Source organism: Centrocercus urophasianus, unplaced genomic scaffold, assembly GCF_019232065.1.
Source record: "Centrocercus urophasianus isolate 14NV4802_14NV808 unplaced genomic scaffold, USGS_Curo_1.0 seq_36, whole genome shotgun sequence".
NCBI lineage: Eukaryota > Metazoa > Chordata > Aves > Galliformes > Phasianidae > Centrocercus > Centrocercus urophasianus.
Window position 1 is genome coordinate 2,244,454 of NW_024884933.1, and position 22,268 is coordinate 2,266,721.

The 22,268-nt window shown below is 44.4% G+C and overlaps 1 protein-coding gene across 1 annotated transcript in view; it reads left to right on the forward strand.

The window, feature by feature from the left end:
• Nucleotides 1-217: 217 nt before the first annotated feature.
• UBR4 (ubiquitin protein ligase E3 component n-recognin 4) overlaps nucleotides 218-22,268 on the forward strand; it is a 68,581-nt gene continuing 46,530 nt past the window's right edge. The window contains exons 1-39 of the mRNA XM_042831819.1: nucleotides 218-573; nucleotides 4,202-4,299; nucleotides 4,849-4,952; nucleotides 5,196-5,325; nucleotides 5,431-5,570; nucleotides 5,738-5,840; nucleotides 5,976-6,117; nucleotides 6,244-6,368; nucleotides 6,721-6,845; nucleotides 7,100-7,159; nucleotides 7,275-7,465; nucleotides 7,695-7,794; nucleotides 7,876-8,013; nucleotides 8,504-8,621; nucleotides 9,041-9,228; nucleotides 9,757-9,916; nucleotides 10,049-10,134; nucleotides 11,025-11,194; nucleotides 11,380-11,662; nucleotides 12,171-12,303; nucleotides 12,486-12,565; nucleotides 13,086-13,214; nucleotides 13,709-13,891; nucleotides 14,110-14,232; nucleotides 14,322-14,551; nucleotides 15,183-15,307; nucleotides 15,893-15,990; nucleotides 16,118-16,275; nucleotides 16,890-17,099; nucleotides 18,125-18,226; nucleotides 18,744-18,844; nucleotides 19,338-19,536; nucleotides 19,769-19,957; nucleotides 20,285-20,348; nucleotides 20,544-20,735; nucleotides 20,900-20,970; nucleotides 21,093-21,240; nucleotides 21,547-21,774; nucleotides 21,996-22,166. Of these exons, the coding sequence (XP_042687753.1) occupies nucleotides 218-573; nucleotides 4,202-4,299; nucleotides 4,849-4,952; nucleotides 5,196-5,325; nucleotides 5,431-5,570; nucleotides 5,738-5,840; nucleotides 5,976-6,117; nucleotides 6,244-6,368; nucleotides 6,721-6,845; nucleotides 7,100-7,159; nucleotides 7,275-7,465; nucleotides 7,695-7,794; nucleotides 7,876-8,013; nucleotides 8,504-8,621; nucleotides 9,041-9,228; nucleotides 9,757-9,916; nucleotides 10,049-10,134; nucleotides 11,025-11,194; nucleotides 11,380-11,662; nucleotides 12,171-12,303; nucleotides 12,486-12,565; nucleotides 13,086-13,214; nucleotides 13,709-13,891; nucleotides 14,110-14,232; nucleotides 14,322-14,551; nucleotides 15,183-15,307; nucleotides 15,893-15,990; nucleotides 16,118-16,275; nucleotides 16,890-17,099; nucleotides 18,125-18,226; nucleotides 18,744-18,844; nucleotides 19,338-19,536; nucleotides 19,769-19,957; nucleotides 20,285-20,348; nucleotides 20,544-20,735; nucleotides 20,900-20,970; nucleotides 21,093-21,240; nucleotides 21,547-21,774; nucleotides 21,996-22,166 (5,751 nt within the window). The remainder of the gene's footprint in view (nucleotides 574-4,201; nucleotides 4,300-4,848; nucleotides 4,953-5,195; nucleotides 5,326-5,430; nucleotides 5,571-5,737; nucleotides 5,841-5,975; nucleotides 6,118-6,243; nucleotides 6,369-6,720; nucleotides 6,846-7,099; nucleotides 7,160-7,274; nucleotides 7,466-7,694; nucleotides 7,795-7,875; nucleotides 8,014-8,503; nucleotides 8,622-9,040; nucleotides 9,229-9,756; nucleotides 9,917-10,048; nucleotides 10,135-11,024; nucleotides 11,195-11,379; nucleotides 11,663-12,170; nucleotides 12,304-12,485; nucleotides 12,566-13,085; nucleotides 13,215-13,708; nucleotides 13,892-14,109; nucleotides 14,233-14,321; nucleotides 14,552-15,182; nucleotides 15,308-15,892; nucleotides 15,991-16,117; nucleotides 16,276-16,889; nucleotides 17,100-18,124; nucleotides 18,227-18,743; nucleotides 18,845-19,337; nucleotides 19,537-19,768; nucleotides 19,958-20,284; nucleotides 20,349-20,543; nucleotides 20,736-20,899; nucleotides 20,971-21,092; nucleotides 21,241-21,546; nucleotides 21,775-21,995; nucleotides 22,167-22,268) is intronic.

The following is a 22,268-nucleotide window of genomic DNA, read 5'->3' on the forward strand; positions in this document are numbered from 1 at the left end:
CTGCATTGCAACTGTAACACAGTGTACAACTGTGGGCCTGTTAAACACGAAAAGCACCACTGGGACGTGGTTTCTGGCAGCACAGATCCACTTCTCAGCAGGGTTCGGACCCGCAGCCTCTGCGGGGCTTCTCATCTCCGCGTGAGATTTCAAACCCCCCTCAGCGCCCCCTGGGGCTGTGATTGGCGCCGCCTCCTTCCCGCCTTCAATTGTGCGCATGCGCCGCTACCACGCATGCGCCACCCCTAATCCTGCTGACTCACGTACTGCACAGGCGCATAGGCTCGCTGTTCCTCCTCCAATCAGGGTACTGAACGCGCGCATGCGCTTTGCCTCACTTCCTGTCTCGCTGCTCGCAGTGGGGGGGGCGCTTCCTGCCCGTTCCCTCCCTCCCCCCCCCCCCTCCCCTCGGCCGCCGCCGCCCCCCCCGGCGCAGCACAGCGGCAAGATGGCGGCGGGCGGCGGCGCGGCGGAGCCGGGCTGGGAGGTGGCGGTGCGGCCGCTGCTCTCTGCCTCCTACTCGGCCTTCGAGATGAAAGAGCTCCCTCAGCTTCTCGCCTCCGTTATCGAGAGGTGAGGACGGCAGCCGCGGAGTGGGCACCGGGCCTTGCTTCCCTTCAGGCTGTGTGCGGCCCTGAGGTGTTTTGGCTCGGCTGCGTGGGGCCGCGCCTCGGTGCTGTGTGTGGGGTTGGGTCCCTCGGTGTAAGAAAGGCGTTGGGGCTCCAAAGAGTGGAGCTGAGAGGCGTGTGTGCTACGGGGAGCTGAGGGAAGGGGGTGGGTCGGGCTGGGGAAGGGGAGGCTCTGAGAACTCATCGCTTTACGGCTCCTAGAAGGAGGCTGTGCTGAGGTGGGATCGGCCTCTGCCCTTCTCCGGTCATAGGATGGGAGGGAACGGCCTCGGGTTGCTGCACCAGAAGAGCAGTGATGTGCTGGCACGGGGGTCACCGGCCATGGAGGTGTTCGGTGCGCAGATGTGGCGCTCAGGGATGTTGCCAGTGGTTACACGGGGTGGGTTGGGGTCGGACGTGGTGACCTTGGAGGGCGTTTTCCAACCTGAGCGATTCCTTGAAATGCTGCTGGGAGAGGTGTGCTTCCTCCCCTGGCGTTGAGGAAACCCTGTAGAACTGTGGAGTCCTGCAGGGTGGAAGATTTTGTCACGCCTAGTGCAGAGGAAAAAATAGCTCATTACTGTGCAGAACCGTGCTCTGCTGTTCTAGGAAACAGCCTGTCTATAGATTTTTCATTGAAAGATGCACTCTTTGTCACTTTTTTTAGAAGATCAGTAGTGAGGGGGTTGGCATCCCAGGCATCCATACAAACTGGAAGGAGCGGTCCTTGAGAGCAGCCCTGTGGAGAAGGACCTGGGGGTCTTGATAGATGAAACACTTAACAAGAGCCAGCAAATGGGAGCCTGGGCTCCATCAGAAGAGGGGTGGCCAGCAGGGACAGGGAGGTGATTTTCCCCCTCTACTCTGCTCCTGTGAAGCCCCATCTGGAATACTGCGTCCGAGTGTGGAGCCCCCAGTACAAGTAAGACAGGGAGCTGTTGGAGAGGGTCCAGAGGAGGGCCATGAAGATGATCAGGGGACTGGAGAACCTCACCTATGAAGACAGGCTGAGGGAGCTGGGCTTGTTCAGCCTGGAGAAAAGAAGACTGCGGGGTGACCTCATTGCAGCCTTTCAGTACCTGAAGGGAGCCTACAAACAGGAGGGGAATCAACTCTTGGAAAGGGTTGATAACAGCAGGACAAGGGGAAATGGTTTGAAGTTGGGGGAGGGGAGATTGAGGTTGGATGTCAAGGAGAAGTTCTTTGCTATGAGAGTGGTGATGTGCTGGAACAGCTGCCCAGAGAGGCTGTGGATGCCCCATCCATCCCTGGAGGTGTTCAAGGCCAGGATGGGGCCCTGAGCAGCCTGGGCTGGTGTTAAATGTGGAGGTTGGTGGCCCTGCACGTGGCAGGGGTTTGGAGACTCGTGATCCTTGAGATCTCTTCCAACCCAGGCCATTCTGTAGTGCTGGTTGGTCCACAGTGTGGTTGGGTGTCCTGGTGCTACAACAGTGAAATCACCAAAGTTGTTCACTTCAAAATGAATTAAGATGCTCCTTTTCTTGATAGTTCTTCTATTCCCAAGTTTAAGAATTATCAACTCCTTGACATCCTCTTATTAGAAGATATACTCAGGAATGAATAGATGTTGGTCTCATTTCTTGACAAAGGTTATAGGAGTACTAACATAGAAAGACCCAGCTGCAGAGGAACACAGTTCAGAGTCTGTGACAGTCAGATGATGCTGATTTTTCAGGAAAGGTTTTCAGTAGTGAGAGAACTGCACCTGCTGTTGTACCTTTCCATGGTGGAGGGTGTTTTGTGCTGCTGCCTTACATAAAGGGTCTATTTCTGGCTGGCTGAGATTTGGAAGCAGAAGTGAGAACGAGGTGGTATTCGTTGCTGAAGTGTTATATTGATGGCTGGCTTCTTAGTTAGCATGAGTAATGATTTTCCCTGCTAAGCAGTGTTATTTAAGCAATAAATCACAGCACAGTAGCCTGAAGTTGTTATCGAGTGTCACTGTATATATGTATGTATATACATATACAGTATAACACTTGAACACATGACAGGTTAAGCTGTTACCTTTTTTCTTGTTATTTGCAAGGACTTGATGACGATTAGCAGACAGGTGCCTTCCACTTTGCACTGCCCTAACTTAACAAGACCACAACTCGTTTAAATAAATCTCAAACCTCTTATTGTCCAGCTGGGATGAGAATGCCTGTCTGGTTCAAGTATCTGCACTTTTCTGTTCTTATCCCTGCAGGTATTGTGTGTTGCTCAGCTTGACAGTGAGCTCATTTGGAGCTGCCAATTTCTTCTGTGCTCCGTTACTCCCAAACTGTTCTAATTTGTTCTCTTAAAATACATTGTGTGCACCTACAGCCCCTTATTTAGAGCTGGCTGTAAAGCAGAAGGTGAGCAAAATGAGCGTCTGACAGCAGCACGAATGCGTTGGCGCATCCAATGTCTGCTAGTGCTGGTTGTTGCCAAGCCTGAGGAATCGTCCCTTTGGTTGGGAGTGGAGCCTCAGCCTCCCAGCAGCTCCCCTGAAATGAGGTCTTTTTCCCAGAGGTGGAGGAGCTGCTGTTTTCAGAAGCAGAGTGAAGCTGTCGTGCCATCTTTTCGTCCAACTCGCTCGTTGCCTGAGCGTTTCTGCCATCTGCAAATGGGAAGGCAATTAATTTAAGTATTTAATGAGCGGACTTCCACACCACTTTGTTGTGTTGGAGGACTCGTGGGCTGGCCTAGCCCTGCAGGCAGAGCTCTGCTTCTCGCTGTGGCCGCCTTCAGGTTGGTGCAGATGGGACGTGGGGCGAAGCCTTCCCACAGCTGCCTTCAGTGTGTCATCTGTGCAAAGCATGGACGCTCTCTGTGGCCAGCAGGCCTCACAGGGAAACCTCAGAGATTTGACTGTACTGACACATCTTTTGCTTTACAGTTTTTACTTTAGCTTTGAGTTGACGCTGAATTTTCACTTGGTGTTGATTTGTGTGCAGGGAAAGAACGGCAAACGGCTGTAAAGCTCTGAAATCACCACCCTCTGCCCACGAGGCTGATGACAGCAGATGCATTCTTCTGGACTCTGTGCTACCTGCCAAAACTCTTTGCTCCTCTGCTTGTGCACATGCCGCATTGAGTATTTGTTGTTGTTATGCAATGGGCTGTTTTGATCCTTCTGTTTTGCAGAATTGCATAAACTGCTGTTGGCTCTGCCTTGTCGGAACGGGAATGCCTGTGCTGCAGCCCTGGCATCAGCAGAACAAACAGCCCCAACTTTACGGGCAGCTGACTTTAGAGGAACTTAAAGATTAATGAAAGCTGACAGGAGGGTGACTGTTGGAGAGGCTGACTTCTGGTGATGTAAAGGAAAAGTACTGGCCATACTGGGGGCTGGTTTCTTAAACTTCCAGTGCAGGCAGTAATCCTGGTGCCCTGATCTGTCTTCTGCTGCAGGACTCAAGCCTGAGGATACACAAATGGGACGCAGGACAAGATCCTGTCCTCAACACTTTGATTTGGAAAGAGCGTGTGATCTTAATGATCTTGTCTTACACGTGTTAATGGATATATCTTGTTCCGAGTGTTGTGTGGCAGCCACTATTGTGCCGTATCAAATTGACGTATCCCTTCTTCTCCTATTGCAGTGAATCAGAAATCTTGCACCACGACAAACAATACGAGCCTTTTTACTCCTCCTTTGTTGCACTTTCAACACATTACATCACTACTGTGTGTGGTCTCAGTAAGTGTTCTCCATCCTCCAATTTTACCCTTGTACAGCGACTGAAGGATAGTGAAAGTAGGCCCAAGCTGTTCCTTTGGGATTTGTCTCAGGCTCCATTTGTGAATCAGATATTAATGTAGAGCACAGAATGGTTCATTACTGCTGGCAGATGGAAAGGGAAACTTGACTCGTTTTGGCATTTGGGCACCTACTGGGGGGTGGTGGCAGCTTTTTGGTTGCATATTTCTTTTCTCAGCAGAAAGGTAGTTTGGGTGAACTTGTTCTGTGTCCATCAGTTCCTTTTCTCTGAGCTCTGACAGTATTAACTCATAAATGTTGCAAGGAAAGCCATCCTATATGCCTGTGTTAGAAGGTTTTATCCTTGCTTTCCTGACATTTCTTAGGTTACATTTTAATGAGACCAAATTGACACTGCATTTCTCTGTTAGACATACAGTGCATGCATGCATTCTGCCTAGCATTCTGCTTTATTGAAAGCATTAAGAACATGCTATACCAATTTACTTAAAGACTTGCCCTAATTGGTGCAACCATCTGCTTTTTCAGTACCCAGAAACCAACTGCAGTCGGTGGCAGCAGCATGTAAAGTCCTGATTGAGTTCTCCCTTCTGCGTCTAGAGAACCCAGACGAAGCGTGCGCTGTTTCACAGGTAAGCACAGATTTTGACCACGTGGCCCTGAGAGCAAAAATGGACTCTGGCCTCTAATTCTATAAATATTTGCTCTGATGTTGTGCAAAGCAAGAATGCCATCACGATCTTTGCTATGAGATCCGATTGGATCTGAGATGCTGTGGTTACATTACTCATAATGCAGCAGCTGCGGGTAAACGATGCCACAAAATAATTGGAATCGAGATGTTTATGATGTATTTGATACCTTTTTCTTTGTAGAAACACCTCATTCTGCTGATAAAGGGGCTGTGCACAGGCTGCAGCCGCCTGGATCGAACGGAAATCATCACTTTCACAGCAATGATGAAATCAGCCAAGCTGCCTCAGACCATCAAAACCCTCTCTGATGGTGGGTGGTTCAGTTTGTGGTTATATTGCTGTGGCAGTGGAGCGAGCTATAGCAAATGTGAAGTGCTTTGATGTATGAAATGATGTTTTGCTGGTCGCCCCGCAGTAGAGGACCAGAAGGAGTTGGCCTCCCCAGTGAGTCCAGAGCTAAGGCAGAAAGAAGTACAGATGAACTTCCTGAATCAGCTGACATCAGTCTTTAACCCCAGAGTCTCAGCATCACCATCTATCATGCCAGAGACGCAGGTAAACAGCCCCAGAATAAAAGCAGCCTGATTTCTAACATGAGTATCCGTGCACTCAAGGACTTCTCTGAGTTCTGTTGCTGGTGCACCTTGCTGCTTTGTGGAGTCATTGCAGTGCCCTATATTTTTTGTGCTTCTGTGATATATTTAGTATGTGCTTGATTTTAGGTGGAAGGAGAAAATGAGGATCAAGCTTCCGCAGATCAAACCTCTGCAGCAAAAACAAAAAGCATATTCATTGCTCAGAACGTAGCCAGCTTGCAAGAACTGGGTGAGGATCAGCTTTGTAGCACTGCGGGGATAAAGAGTGCAAGAGCAAGCGTTTTTCTTGATGGCTGTTAGATCTGTTCTGCTTAGAAGCTCTCCCGTGGCACAGTAACAGTAAAACACTGTTTTTGTTTGGTAGGTGGCTCTGAAAAATTGCTGCGAGTGTGCCTGAACCTCCCATATTTCTTGAGATACATCAATCGGTTTCAGGATGCTGTGTCAGCCAACTCATTTTTTATTATGCCAGCCACGGTGGCAGATGCCACTGCTGTACGTAACGGGTAAGACTGTGCCATCACTCTTCTTTGGTGTATGCTGGATACACTGTATGAGAGAAAACATTGTGCTGCTCCCACGAGCACTGCATAGATTGCATTGCTGATCCTTAACCTGTGTTGTTACTGTAGGTTTCACTCGCTGGTGATAGATGTGACCATGGCACTGGATACTCTGTCTCTGCCTGTGTTGGAGCCCCTGACACCCACACGGCTCCAAGATGTGACTGTTCTTGCTCTCAGCTGTCTCTATGCAGGTGACTGATTTCCTCTATTTTTCGGTCTCTAAGTCATTCTTGCTTCTTCTCTCTGTTACCCACATGTTCATGGCTCACCCCACAAGTAATCTTTGTTATGGATGCACCAGTTTGCTCCATACTGCTACTGCAGGGCCTGGGGCAATGTGAGCTTTGTTCTGGTGGTACTGAGGTTCTGATGTGTTCTGCAAGTGCAACTTGGTGACTCAGGACCTTTTTAATAACCTGTAATTTCTTCCCTCTCCTAATGTTCAAAGCATAACGTGTGCATGTCTGATACTGCTTGTTTCTATGTGCTAAATGGGAAGATTGGCTTATAAGAAGACTGTTCTCTTTGCTTATTTTCATCCAGGTGTGAGTGTGGCAACTTGTATGGCCATCCTACACGTGGGTACCACACAGCAGGTACGGACTGGATCTACGAGTTCCAAAGAAGAAGATTATGAAAATGATGCTGCTACTATTGTACAGAAATGTGTAAGTAGATGGGAAGGAGTGCATTTGTTTTGGTTTTTTTTTTCCATTCTTGCAAGTGAAATGTATAGAATTCGTATTTGTTTGGATGCAGCAGATGTATATTATTTCTAGGTATTAGTCTGGCTGATAAAGTAATTGGGTTGGCTAATTGTGGATAGGAAACAGCTATCATATCAGGAGTTTTAAAAGTGTATGGGCTGGTTTAGTTATTACCCAGTGCTTAAACATTATTGTGGTTTTGTATCTATTTGCAGCTTGAAATCTATGAAATGATTGGACAAGCCATCAGCAATTCACGCCGAGCAGGGGGTGAGGTAAGATCTGTGCCCTTCAGGAAGCTCTTATAATGCTGTTGTGTTTTGGCATTTGGATTCACACTATTTCGTCTTTTTTTTTTTTTTTTTTCCCCCTCAACCTTTTGGATGATAGCATTATCAGAACTTCCAGCTGCTTGGGGCCTGGTGTTTGCTAAACAGTCTCTTCCTCATCTTGAACCTCAGCCCCACAGCATTGGCTGATAAGGGGAAAGAGAAAGATCCATTGGCTGCTCTTCGTGTCAGAGACATTATTGCTCGGACGAAGGAGGGCGTTGGGTCTCCCAAGCTGGGACCTGGAAAAGGGTATGTAAAGACCCCCTTGGAGTAGTCATTGTCCACGTAACTGTGCAGAGCAGAATTACTATGGAGTCTTGTTGGTCTCTCCATGTGAAATTCAAGTCTTGATTCTTGAAAAGAAAATGAGTCACCTTTTCTTTCTCAATTTAGCAAAGCAGTTCCTCAGTCACCTCACTCAATCTGCTTTTTTTTTTTTCCCCCCTGCAATTACGTTTTATCTTTTATTTTTCTGTAGGCATCAAGGGTTTGGTGTTCTGTCAGTGGTGCTTGCAAATCATGCCATCAAATTGCTGTCATCCCTCTTTCAAGATCTGCAAGTGGAGGCATTGCACAAGGTGTGTAGGTAGTTCTTGTGAAACACTTGCCCTTCTCCACTGAAACACATTTTAAATTCTCTCTTCAATGCTGTCCTCCAGGGCTGGGAGAGTGACGGCCCACCAGCAGTGCTGGATATCATGGCTCAAAGCACATCGATCCAGAGAATCCAGCGGCTGATAGATTCTGTGCCACTCACTAATTTGCTGCTGACTTTGCTGTCTACATCATACAGAAAGGTAGGAACTGACGTGCAGCTAGGGAGGTATCTGAGCAACTGCTACTGAGTGTCATCTGCATGGAAAATTCTCTCTTTACAATCTGTGAATATGCAGAGAAGAATTCTGTCAGTGTCAACCAAAGGCACTCTCCCTCCTCGTTTGGAAACAGTGAATTTGACAAACTTGTTCTAACAAAATAGCTCTGTAAGCACAGTGGCATTTGTGAATTTAACGACAAGATGAAAAGGCTGTGTTCAGAACAGATGCTTTCATGTTAAAGCTGTTACTTGAAGTGTTGCTTAAATTCTCGGCATGCATAATTTATTTTCAGCCATCCCGCATAAATTCTGATACAACTTTAAGGGAGAGGAATCTTGAGGAAACTGTTAATAAATCGCTTGACTAGAATTGACTGGAAGCAAATTAAAATGCTTTAGCAAGATAATTTGTTTTCAAATTCTTGTCTTTCATAATCCTAAAATTGAATTTGTTCTGCTGTTCTTGTAAGGCGTGTGTCTTGCAGCGTCAGAGAAAGGGCTCCATGAGCAGTGATGCGAGTGCCTCCACTGATTCAAATACTTACTATGAGGATGATTTTAGCAGCACTGAGGAGGACAGCAGCCAAGGTAATAGAGTTTTCAACAAAGAAATGAAGTCAGGATTTTATGCTGTTTTTCCGATTTTGTGGAAACCTGGCTACTGGGATTTTGCCTTCTTGGGCTAAAATAACATGTAATGCTGAAAATATGAAGCAGTTTGTGAGATCTGTTTGGCAGAAGCAGTGCTGACTGTACTCTTTTATGTAAACTGAAGCCAGAGAGGCTGGTATGTGGCAGGATTTGCTTGAGAAGAGAGTGGAAATAATTTCTTCTTGTAAATTCCTGCTGTAAAACTGCTGAGCGTTGTGACTGGAAGGGAGAAATGAAGATTGCAGATGCCTTAAGTCTGCTCACTGAAGCTCTTCAGGCCTTTACTGTACCAAGTCCCTTGCATGAGGTGGTTCTTCACAATCCTGTGCTTTTGGTTTCTTTGCCTCCTGTGTCAGATGATGACAGTGAACCAATCCTTGGGCAGTGGTTTGAAGAGACGATATCTCCAAGCAAAGAGAAAGTGGCCCCACCACCACCCCCTCCACCACCCCCTTTGGAGAGCTCTCCTAGAGTCAAAAGCCCAAACAAACAGACTGCTGGAGAGAATGGGAACATCCTGGCCAGCCGCAAAGATCCAGAATTGGTATGGAAAGGTCTCCAGGGTTGATGAAATGATGTGTGCTGTAGCTAGCTGGGTTGCCAGGTAACATGATAAATGTCAGGTATTAAGTGTACTGCTGATGGAGGATTGGTTTTGAAGAAGTGTATTTGGTTTACTCTTCCATCAAGTGGAATATTGCTGCTGTATTGGTTATTGCTAGGGAATCAGACTGAAAGTATCAGTTTGGGTTACAAAGGAAGAGGGAAAATGAGGGCAGAGCTATAAGTAAGTTAAGTTGCTGATAGAACGCTGTAAGCGTTGGGGAAAGACAAAAATAAATTCTGCTGCCAAGAGCTTTGGAGACTTGAAACTTTTTTTGGAGAATTACTAAAATTATACAGAGTGCAGTGAGCTGCATTGCAGTGAGTAAAGTAAATCTGCTCTCTGCTGCCAGGGATGTTATTAGGGAACTTGATCTGTTTTGCTGACAGTTCTGGCTTTTTTAATGTTTTCTTATACTCCCTCGGGTTTTGTTGCTTCTACAGCATGTTTCTCTTTTTTTCTTTTCAGTTTTTGAGCCTGGCTTCAAACATTTTGAACTTTATCACTTCTTCTATGCTGAACTCCAGGAATAACTTCATTCGCAACTACCTGAGCGTCTCTCTTTCGGAGCAGCACATGGCAACACTTGCTAGCATCATCAAAGAAGTGGATAAGGATGGGCTTAAGGGTGAGTGAGCAGTATTTCTCCTTTAGAAAGCGCAGATAGTAGAATTTGCAGGTGTCTGTTTTCATAGTTCCATACAGAAATCATAAATATGGGACAGCAGCAGGAGTGAATGTCTCGATCTCTGTATGACAGGCACTTCAGATGAGGAGTTTGCTGCTGCACTGTACCACTTCAACCACTCCTTAGTGACCTCAGATCTTCAGTCCCCTGCCTTGCAGGTAAAGCCATGATGAATATATAAATGAAATGAACAAATGTTGGTGTCTGTTAATGCCTCTGTGTGGAGTCTGCACCTGAAGTAGCATGTTGTGATTCCACTTGGCCCTAGAGAATGGTATTTTTCAAACAGAGCTTGGGATATTTTGGATCCAAGTTGAATGACACTTGGCAGTGCATAAGCTTAACATCCAGAGTTCAGGTTAATCCGCTGAATTTCGAAGGTGATGAAGGCTGAAGGAGAAGTGAGTTTGTGTGTTGTGTTTTGGAGACTTGCCTCTGTCTGTGTGTTAGCAAGAGGCATTCCTGCAGATTTACTTTGCTGTCAGGATTGATGCCAAAAGGCCTTGGAATTCTCTCAGGAGAATCAAGTTAATCCCTTTGCTTTCATGTGCTAACTCTGTAGCCTCTAGGTTTCTTTGCTGGGTCATGGGCTGACCTGACCTAACACTGTAAGTAGGGCTGCTTACCAATCAGTGTATTCAGAGCCTACACTTTTAGTTGTCTGTGTTTAGAAAACCTTTTTTTACACTTTTGTTTTCCCCCAAAAGCAGCTAAACAACCTTTTTGCTGAAGCACAGACTGCAGGCTGATCTGTATGATTCTGCCAAAGCCTAATCTGTCCTGCTGTGATTTTGTGGCGAATGAGTAGAGATCATTAATGCCATTCTGTCCTGCATTGGTGCTGAAGTTCAAAATGTGTAGTGTTTTAGGTGGCAAAATGACAATGTAAACATCCTCAGTAGCTACGTGATACATTTAGGATTAGAGAAATATTGCTGTATTAGCTCTTTTCAATCTCTGGGAACAATATTCTTTATTCAAATCATGCTTTTAATTAAAGAAAGCAGGCAGGCTTCCTTCTTTTCACCAAGTTTCTGCTTTATTCCAGAACACACTTCTTCAGCAGCTGGGGGTTGCCCCTTTCTCAGAAGGTCCATGGCCTCTCTACATCCATCCCCAAAGTTTGTCGGTGCTCTCAAGACTTCTCCTCATTTGGCAGCATAAAGCCACTGCCCAGGGAGACCCTGATGTCCCAGAATGCCTTAAAGTTTGGGAAAGGTGAGATCATTTTATTTTAACTTGAAAGTCAGTCATCATCTTTGTGAAATCGCCAGTGTTGATTAGAAGAACAAGCAGAAAAATGAAACAATAAAAATATTTCTGTAAGCTCTGGTTAAAGAGATCTTCAAGATGTATCTAAGCGAGAAGAAAAGGAGTGCATGAACTTTCTGTCCTGTTGTCAGGTTTGTGGGCACGCTGAAGCAGAATGCCTTGCAGGGGACCCTTCCCAGTGACGCAGAAGATCTGAACGTTGAACATCTCCAGCTGCTGCTGCTTATTTTTCACAACTTTTCTGAGAGGGGCCGCAGGTCCATCATGATGCTCTGTATCCAGACAATCGTGGAGCTGACAGTGAACATGGACACCCAGCAAAGTTCTGTACCGCTTATTGTGGCACGCCTGCTCTTGGTGTTTGACTATCTGCTCCATCAGTATTCCAAGGCCCCCGTGTACTTATTTGAACAGGTAAAACTTTGTGATGCTGAAATGTAGTTCATTGCTCAGCAGAGATCTGTGGCAATCGTTTGGTGTGTTCTGATCTCTTTGGTTTTGTTACCGATCTTTCAGGTTATAATAAGAGATCAACTCCAGTTGTTGATTCCTAATGGCAGGTTCAGTTAGAGCATACATTTGTGATGTAACTGCTGTCCTAATAAATCCCACTGAGGTCAGGGTGAAAGCCCTGCCTTCATCTTTCATGACTATTTTGGGTATTCACACACCATTTCAAATGCCTTGTATGCACTGTTCTTGCTTTAGCTTGTCCCTGTTGAGTTATGACACTGTTCTGATTAATGAGATGCTAATATTTTGTGTGTGGCTTTTTCAGTAGTTGGAAGCTTGTTAGGTAGGATCCAGGGCTTCCCTCAGAAGCTGAGAAAACTGTTGTAGGAATGGGATTGTTTGTATCTTATGGCTCTTTGTTTTGTTACTGTGGTTCCCCTGCTTAATGACTTAATGCTTTTCTGCTTAGGTGCAATATAATTTGCTGACTCCACCCATTGGTTGGGTGAGTGGATCCCAGGACAGTAGCAGACGGACTTCTGTTCCACTCTATCATGGTTTTAAGGAGGTGGAAGAAAACTGGACCAAACACTGCTCATCAGGTAAGAAAGAACACGTGAGCAGTTTTTTCTTCCAAGATTTGCTTTTGCAAATACGTGTGAGCCATTCCTATGGCCTGGGTACATTTTCCTGCCTTTGACAGGCATACTTAAAACAGACGAAAATGCATGTAGTTATGCTTGAACGATTTTAAACAAAATTATTGCTGTTTATCACTTTCCAGATGCAGTTCCACAGCCCAGGTTCTACTGCATCCTATCTCTAGAAGCTTCTGAAGATGACCTGAACCGTCTGGATGGCACGGTACTGGGATTTATATGTAGAGACCTTTCTGTAAGCCTTCCAAGGGCAGCGTTGGCTTGACAAGTGCCAGGGCAAACTGATGAGAAGGGCCAGATGCAGTGGCTAGAGCAGGAATTTTATCCAAATGGAGTGAAGAGTAGTGACTGAGTAAGATAATGTGGGATTCTTTGTTTGCACTGAGTTGTGTGTCAGGGAAGTCCACTTGCAAATTCAGATGTGCTACTATGAAGATGTGTTGGACAGCTTGTAATGCATACGATTCAGTTATTTATGCTGCAAAGCAGAGTCCTACCATATCCCCAGTTATTTCTCAGTGCTGCTGAAACATCTGAGGCAAAGATATGGTAAGTAGGGTTACTTTTCCATTAGTTTGATCAAATTCTCTCAGAACACCTGACAGAATTAACTTCCTGAAGTCACGTTTTGCACAATTTTGGTATGTGGGCGTTTTGAATACTTAACAGAAAGTATAAATAAGTGCAGATGCAAAACAGTGATCATGACTTGTAATCTCTTGCAGGTTTGTGAGGTCCTTTTCTCTAGGACTATGAAGTATGATGAGCTTTACACAGCGCTGACTTCACTACTTGCAGCAGGGTCACAGTTTGACACACTCAGGAGGAAAGAGAACAAAAATGTCACTGCACTGGTAAGACTGTATGTGTTGCTGGAGTGTTGTCTGTGCTGAGGAGTAACAGATTTTCAGTCTTATTGTTTTCAACGAAGTATTGAAAGTGTTCTGGACAGTGGTTGGAGTAATGGAGAACTTAAAAATCCTATGGCTAATGGTAATCTTTTTGGTGGTGGTATATCACTGGAGGATTTTTAATCTATAGCATGTTTTAGACTTACTGTTCCTCCCTTGTAATGCCAGTAGGTCTGCCTGGAATGTGATGAGACAGAAAAATCTTGTGTAATCCTTCTTTTTTTTTCTTTTTTCTTTCTTGCTCCTCTTCCTTCTATGCCTCATTGCATAATATGACAGAAATTCAGTTCACCACGCGTTCACCCAGTTTAGCACATCTACATGAGTCTATGGCTCTAGTTTATGAGTCTAGAGCCCTGATGAGATAATTTGAGCAGCTATAATGCTGGAAACTGTGATCTTCCTTTACGAATTTATCCAACCATTCTTTTGTTTAGGAAGCCTGTGCACTTCAGTACTACTTCTTGATACTGTGGCGGATACTGGGGATATTGCCTCCATCCAAAAACTACATGAATCAGTTGGCTACAAACACACCAGAGATGAGTGAATGTGATATTTTACACACGTTGCGCTGGTCTTCTCGCCTGCGAATCCCATCTTATGTCACATGGATCAAGGTTACAGTCTTGTCTTCATTGGGCTGTTTTGTAATGTTGTTTATTAGTAAGAATGTCAGTTTCTTGTTCTTCTGTGCTTAGTGCATGTGGGATTTGTTGTGTGGGCATGGTGAGAAGTGGGAACTTGTCTGCGTTTTTGAAGTGTTCTAGCCTGGTAGTTGGCAGAATGCTTAATTATAGAGCTCTTCTAAAGTGTGGTCTTCTTCTGGCATCTGTAGGATCACCTTACCAAGCAGGGGATGAAAGCTGAACATGCTGCTTCTCTCATTGAATTGGCCTCCAACAAGTGCAGCTCAGTAAAATATGATGTGGAAATAGCAGAAGAATACTTTGCTCGACAGGTGAACTGATGCAAATGTAAATGTGCACATGGAACATCTGTTCTTGTGGAGTGATTTACACTTACAGTTCCATTCCTTTGTATTTTAAGATATCTTCATTTTGTGGCATCGATTGCACAACTATTCTCCAGCTGCACGAAGTTCCCAGCTTGCAGTCCATTTACACCCTTGATGCTGCAATTTCCAAGATCCAGGTTTCTCTAGATGAGCACTTTACCAAGCTAGCTGCAGAAACTGATCCACACAAGTCTTCAGAGATGACCAAGAACCTCCTACCTGCTACACTGCAGCTTATTGACACTTATGCTACATTTACCAGGTAAATCCATGGCATCTCTGATAGAAATGATGTTTCCTTCTGTACGTGAGGGTTTTTATTTTATTTGTTGTTTTGGCAGAGAGAGGTTGGACTGTTAATAGTCCAGTCCAGTTACTCTAACTTAGATCCTTCAGACTGACCGTTGTTTTTTAAAAGAAGACAAAGCTATTCAAGCTGTAATGTGGTCATTATTTCTAAGTAGCTAAGTAATCTTTCAAGATTTTCCTGCAAGTTTGTAAAATCAGCTTTTCCTTCAAAGATGAAACCTCTTCTTACCACTCTGTAGCACAGTGCTGCTCAAGGTTATTTCACTCATTATTGAGACTGTCAGAGACCATCAGAGAGAGGAGGGGGGTGTTAATTCTTAGATTAAGAGTCTGAAGTCTTCTAAACTCTCATTAGCCCCTATGTAGAAGAAAGCAAAAGTAAATCAGCTTTTTCTTTTGAGCAGATGCTTTTGCTGGTAAGAAGCTTAGAGGAGATAAAAGCCTCGAACTCTCTTAGTGGTATCACATGAAGTGTGGGGCAGAACTTCACAAGTTTGCTTTCTTATCTGTCACCATATTGACACATTTAGTTATGAAATGCAGAACTGCTTCCTTGAAGTGAATCCTTTCCCTCATGAATGCAGATCTTACTTGCTACGTAGCCTCTCTGAGGAGGGCTCCAGTGAGAACAGACCTTCTGAAGAGAAGCTACGAGGTTATGCTGCTGTCCTGGCCATTGGATCCAGCCGTTGCAAGTCCAATACTCTAGGTAAGCATCCTGCAGAGTTCAGATTTCCTTTTGTGCACAGGTGAAGCTTTCTGCAATGTTTCCAACGTTCAGCTTCAAAGCTGTGTGCTGGCTAATGTGTTCGTTTTCCTTTACCACTGTGTTCAGATCACTGTATTATCCTGTATTATCCAGCAGCACACGGGGAAGTCTGTTCTTTTTAGTATTGTAGCAGGTGAAAAAGAGGGGCAAGCCTTGAAAAAGTAACTAATTTGTGAGCTTATCTGGCTTACTGAAATGCTTTTATAACTGTGCTGGTGCTCCACAGAATGGCATGGAAGTGTATGGCAAGATGTGAAACAGTAATGTGTTGAAGGCAGCTGTGAATTTGTATTTTTGCCACGTCTCTTGTACTAATGAAGTGAAAGAAGCTGCTGCAAACTTCAGGAGTATTTTTGACTGGTAGAAAAGCGTGAGAGTGGCCTTCAGCAGGATAATAGGTCGAACTTAGCTGCAATTGTGTCCTGGTTAACTCATGATCTAGTTTTAAGCAGTTTTTAGAAGCGTTCTTGTTTTCAACAGGACCCATGGTATTACCAGTGACTTACAATTCTGGATTGATTGCAGGTCCAATGCTTGTTCAGAACTTACCATCAGCTGTGCAGACTTTATGTGACTCATGGAACAACATTCATACCAATGAATTTCCAAACATTGGCTCGTGGGTGAGTCCAGCCTCGTGGGTTGAGCCCACATAATCTTAACTCTGTAAATTAGTGGGAATGGCAAGTAGTCTGTCTTTCTGCTAAACACAGGTTGTTTTGATTGTCATGTGTGTGTCTCAACCCTTAGCGCAACGCCTTTGCGAATGACACAATCCCTGCAGAAAGCTACATCAGTGCAGTTCAGGCTGCCCACCTTGGAACTCTCTGCAGCCAAAGTCTACCTCTTGCAGCTTCCCTAAAGCACACCCTTCTCTCCTTGGTCAGACTTACTGGGGATCTCATTGTGTAAGTGATGTTTTTTATATTGGATTCTTGCTTCTGATCTTCTGAATGTCTGTCTTGATCAGACTGTTCTGTTGGAACACTTACTGAACTGGCTCTGTACTTTGAACTGAGCCTTAAGCTATGCTATGTTCATTGTGCAGTTCTGAATGAATAGCTTTTCAGTCTTGGTGTGGTAGGTAGAGTCCTTGATAGGAACACTTAGTGCTTCTCAAGAGGCACAAGATAGGGAAGTTTTTCACACAGAGGGTGGTGATGCCCTGGAACAGGCTGCCCAAGGAGGCTGTGGATGCCCCATCCCTGGAGGCATTCAAGGCCAGGCTGGATGTGGCTCTGGGCAGCCTGGTTGATGACCCTGTACATAGCAGGGGGTTGAAACTAGAAGAACATTATGATCCTTTTCAACCCAGGCCATCCTATGATTCTATCATTAGCTCAGGCCATATTGATCAAATCTGATTGTGTTTTATTTTCATGCATTTGTGTGATCTTTTCAAAGCATGAGAAAGAAGTGACATGAAAGAATTGTTCTTTCCAGGCATTTAACACTAAGATAATTTCAAACAAAATAATTGTCTACACTGCATGTAATTACTTACTTTTCTTTTCTTTTCAAGCTGGTCAGATGATTTGAACCCACCACAGGTGATTCATTCCCTGTTGCCCCTCCTGTTGGAGACCAGCACGGAGAGCGTGGCAGAGATAAGCAGCAACTCCCTAGAAAGGATCTTGGGTCCTGCAGAATCGGATGAATTCCTGGCACGTGTTTATGAGAAGTTGATCACAGGATGCTATAACATACTGGCCCATCACTCTGATCCAAACAGGTAATGGACTGTGTGGCTTCTAGTTCTCTTCCAATTAAGCTGTGTACAAAGAATTACTACAGTATGTTTAAAAATCAATGTAGTTTCTTGAGCAGCAAGACAGAGAGGCGAAAAATCAGCTTATTTTTATCTGTTGAAGACTATTATACTTGTTGACTGAAAATGTAAGATACTTTATTCAGCTCACCAGAATTTTCAGCATTGCCGTTTAGGCAGTGTGGATTTTAATCATCTTTTCTAACTCTGGATGGATCATGTACGTATCTGGATAGTTTTTTATTTAATCAAATAGAAAATTATGTAAATACAAGCACCAAATCAAAGCTGGAGATGCCAACCTAACTTGCTTTATATTCCTTTGTCTCTATTCTTGCTGTTTATAAGGATGGCTAATCCCTTCTTTATCATGGCCAACTAGCCAGATTTATCCTTCCCACCCCTTACTTGCTATGTACATAGAGAGAATAAGCTTGGTGCACAGATGTTGATTCTGCCCATCTGAAACATAAAACCATTAGGCATGATGATATTGCATCTTTTTAACACTGATCCTCTCTGGATGGAGGGTATTCAGAAGGAGATCTATTGAGCCTCCTGTTAGGGAATGTAAAAATAATTGGATTTTGCTTGCAGTATGTGTTGTGGAGTGAGGGTGAGCACAGTAGAGAATGGTGGAGTAACTCTGAAAGAGATTTAAAGTGTAAAAGAACAGCAAGTTAGAGGAATTTGTAACATGAGGAGCTGGAAAGATGTGGATTATTCTAGATTTCTAAGCTACTGTGTGGCCTGCCTACAGTGTTTGCTACTCTTTTTTCCTGATCATTTGGTGGATGTGTTGGTGTCTTTGTGATGTTTGTTGATCAGTTGCTTTTCTCTTATCTCTTGGAAGGAGAATTTCTTATAGCTAGTGGAAGGTTTGTTAGAATTGTTTTAGCAACGTTGGTTCTTATTTTTCTATTGGCTCTCAGAATTATTGAAATTATTCTTATATATATTCTTACTAATATGTACTTTTTGATCTTCAGTGGCCTGGATGAGTCCATCTTGGAGGAATGCTTACAGCACTTGGAGAAACAACTGGAGAGCAGCCAAGCTCGAAAAGCCATGGAGGAATTCTTTTCAGAAAGGTAAAATCTATGTGAAAGTTGTAAGCCAAACACTTCACTTCTTTCAGTTTGTCAGCTCTTCAGGAATGTTAATGCCTTTGTGCAGAGCAGTGCAGACCTGTCTAAGGACAGGACAGCCTTCAAGCAGTGCAGGAGAGTGAAACGACTTAGGATTTTGTCATTCCAAGTAAAACATGAGCAAATCCTGGTAGTGACCGTAGCGGAGGTCTGGTGAAATAAAAAGCATCAGGAGTTTTATGAGAGATGCTCTGTACTGTAAGACAATGCAGTTTAAGTTGTGAAATCCCAGTTTCTCTCAATCCCTCCCAGAGCAAGAGATAGCTAATTGCAGGGATGAAGGTGGGGTATTGGCATAATTTAGAGTTATGAAGACTAATTGTGTTGGAAATTGCTAACACCACAATGGTTCTGTGACAAGATAAGTGGAGGAAAGTTTTTCCCCTATTGGAAAGCTGACTGTTTTCTGGTTTTGGGCTGTTTTGTAAAGCTGGCTTTAATTCTTACTCCTTTCATACAGTGGAGAATTGGTCCAGATCATGATGGCAACAGCCAATGAAAACCTCTCAGCAAAGTTCTGCAACAGAGTGCTGAAATTCTTCACCAAACTCTTCCAGTTAAGTAAGTGGTTGTGTTGAATATCCCTGTCATCTCCTTGTCTACCTACTGCTGTTGTTGGATTGGAGAGACTGCAATAGGAAGGTGCTTAAAAGAAAAACTCCAAAAGGAATTGGAGTGACTTCTTAACTTTTAATGGTTTTGTGTCACCTCTGTGTGTTGCTCATTCCTTTCTCACTTCCTCTTTTAAGCTTTCCAAGTTTATTTGGCTCTTTTTCCTTTTGGTACTGGATAACAGTTGATTTTAGTGTTAGAGAAAGATGAAGATGATTTATGTCTGAGCTCATGTCAGGGAATAAGTGAAGCATCCTGAAAAAAGATTGCATTTACTTCTTATAGCTGATTGGTTTTCCTAAGTAGGAGAGAAAGCAGGTACTTTGACCAGTTCCCCATTCCAAGTAAAGTTTTTATCTGAGTGGGACCATTGACAGAGGGAAAGCCACCTTCAAACACATTCACAGTAGCATCTGTCACTCACTGTACTTTTCTCCATCAGCTGAGAAGAGTCCCAACCCCAGCCTGCTGCGACTTTGTGGCTCCTTGGCTCAGCTGGCTTGTGTGGAGCCCGTACGCCTCCAGGCCTGGTTAACCAGGATGACCATGTCTCCACCCAAAGATTCAGACCAGCTGGATGTTGTCCAAGAGAACAGGCAGCTGCTACAACTCTTGACAACTTACATTGTTCGGGAAAACAGGTGAAGTACAGCTTTTGTCATTATTTTCTGCACTGTTGATTTGTTTCAATCTCTAGATATGTAAATTAACTGAGTTACTGATTGCTTCCTTTTGTCAGATTTCAAATAAGATGATTGGGGCACAGCTGTTGCCTATGAGGGCATTGCTGGGTCAGTGTTCTTGCAATGTGGGCCTTAGCTGCCCTTCCTGTAAGTGATGTGCAGCATCTGAGATCTTCACTTTTTTTATTAGCCAAGTCGGAGAAGGCGTGTGCACTGTTCTGCTGAGTACTCTGATACCAATGGCAACAGAAATGCTGGCCAACGGTGATGGCACAGGCTTTCCTGAGCTGATGGTTGTGATGGCGACTTTGGCTAGTGCAGGACAAGGTGCAGGACACCTCCAGCTTCATGGTGCTGCTGTTGATTGGCTAGGCAAATGGTAAGAGCAAACTGTACATTGCTATTTGTTCATTTGCTTCAACTAAATGTCTTTTTTTCTGATCATACAGTAACAGAAGTGCATATTTACTGATGCATACTCGTTGTTTGGGGTATAAGGTGTGTGAGGCAGGCTAGGCTGTGTTCCCCCACAACAAACAAACGTGGTTTTGTCATCTTTTCCACTCTTGAAGGTTTAAGTCATCACTACATTGATACATTTCCTGTTGCTGAGCTAGAGCGAATTCAGTGCTTGAAGTTAAGGTGGAAACTGAGTTTATACCTCCCAAAGACCACTAGTTGTAATGATCTTCTCTATGTGTTACAGCAAGAAATACCTGTCTCAAAAGAACGTTGTAGAAAAAATGAATGCTAACGTCATGCAGGGGAAGGTAAGGCACGTGGCTTTGTTTTATTGGCAGAAACAAATCTCAGGCCAGAGACGCATCAGCTCTCTTGTTCTTGTTGCATGGTGACAATTGGAAAACAATTTGACTGGGGGTGTGTGTGTTGTATTTTCCTGCTTCATAGTAACTGCTGTGGGATTTAAATGTTGCCTCTCGTTTTTATTCCCCTCAATTTCATAGCATGTTACTATCCTGGAGTGTACGTGCCATATCGTCTCTTACCTGGCTGATGTCACTAATGCACTGAGCCAGAGCAGTGGCCAAGGACCAAGTCATCTTTCTGTTGATGGCGAGGAACGGGCAATTGAGGTGGATTCAGATTGGGTGGAAGAGCTGGCAGTGGAAGAGGAGGACTCTCAAGCTGAAGATTCGGTAGGCAGCAGGCACAGTTAATGCTGCAAGTGAGCTAGGTGGTGCTAAAACTCACTGCTGGTAAAATATTCGTGTGAATGTATGAGAAACACATTCTGTACCATCTACCTTTGCTGTAGAAATGCAGTTATAATACCTTACTGGAACGTATTTCTTCTTAATAGGATGAAGATTCTCTTTGTAATAAACTCTGTACCTTCACCATTACACAGAAGGAATTCATGAATCAACACTGGTAAGAATCTCTTGGTCATAATTTCAGCCTGCTAGTTCTGGCCATTAAGAAAAAACAAACGCGGTCTGTGGAGCCTTCTGGAAGTCCAGTGCTTCATAACTCAACCAGCTTATTTTGTGCAGGTATCACTGTCACACTTGCAAGATGGTTGATGGGGTTGGTGTTTGCACCGTCTGTGCTAAAGTTTGTCACAAGGATCATGAGATTTCTTATGCCAAATACGGATCGTTCTTCTGTGACTGTGGAGCCAAGGAAGATGGCAGTTGCCTGGTAAAGTGTCTTGATTCCATCTACCATTGCAGTGTGCACAAGTTAGCCTAAGCTGCACAGCTGGTACAATCTTTTCTCATGTTTTCCACCAGCAGCAGAGTAACTTGATATCAGAAAGGAATGTTTTGCTGGTACTTGGATGCGGAGTGGCTTGCAGGACACTGTTTTTTGAAAATTGCTGCTTTTTAAGAGCTCTGCATTCACTTTCTTTGGAATTGCATTAGTCTTGTTGCTGTTACAATCTGTATTCAATTTGTCAGTGATGAAAGCTGTCTTGGGCTTTTAACATTCCTATGTCCTCCCCAGGCTTTGGTGAAGAGAACTCCTAGCAGTGGTATGAGCTCTACCATGAAGGAATCAGCCTTCCAGAGTGAGCCCAGGGTGCCCGAGAGTGTCATTCGACATGCAAGCACCTCTCCTGCAGAGAAGGCCAAGGTTACCATCAGTGAGGGGAAGGGCCCCGATGAAGAAAAACCCAAGAAGAGCAGCCTGTGTAGAAATGTTGAGGGCTGTCGAGAGGAATTACAGTCCCAGGTATAGTTATCAGCTGGCTGTTGGAAGGAAAGTGGTTAGTGTAGAGGATCTTAAGCGAGCAGTGTTGGTTATCAGCCAAGCTGCTTGATTTTTGTGGTCCTCTTTTTGATAGCAGAGATCACAGAAGCAACTTCAGGTTTTAGAAACTAGTTGAGATGCGAATCTTATGAATACCCAGCAGGAGCATCTTGATCCTCACTTGCCATATCTCTTTCTTGTAGGCCAACTTCTCCTTTGCTCCTTTGGTGCTGGAGATGCTGAATTTCTTAATGGATGCAATTCAGATAAACTTCCAGCAAGCCTCAGCCATGGGGAGCAGCAGTCGTGCACAGCAGGCACTCAATGAGCTGCATACATTGGACAAGTCAGTAGAAATGACAGATCAGTTGATGGTATGATACTAAAGTGGTTATTCCGGGTAATTAAATTATGGGTCTCTATTTGACGTTCAGTGATGCACTTTCTTCATGCTTTCTTCATTGCTAATGGCTCAG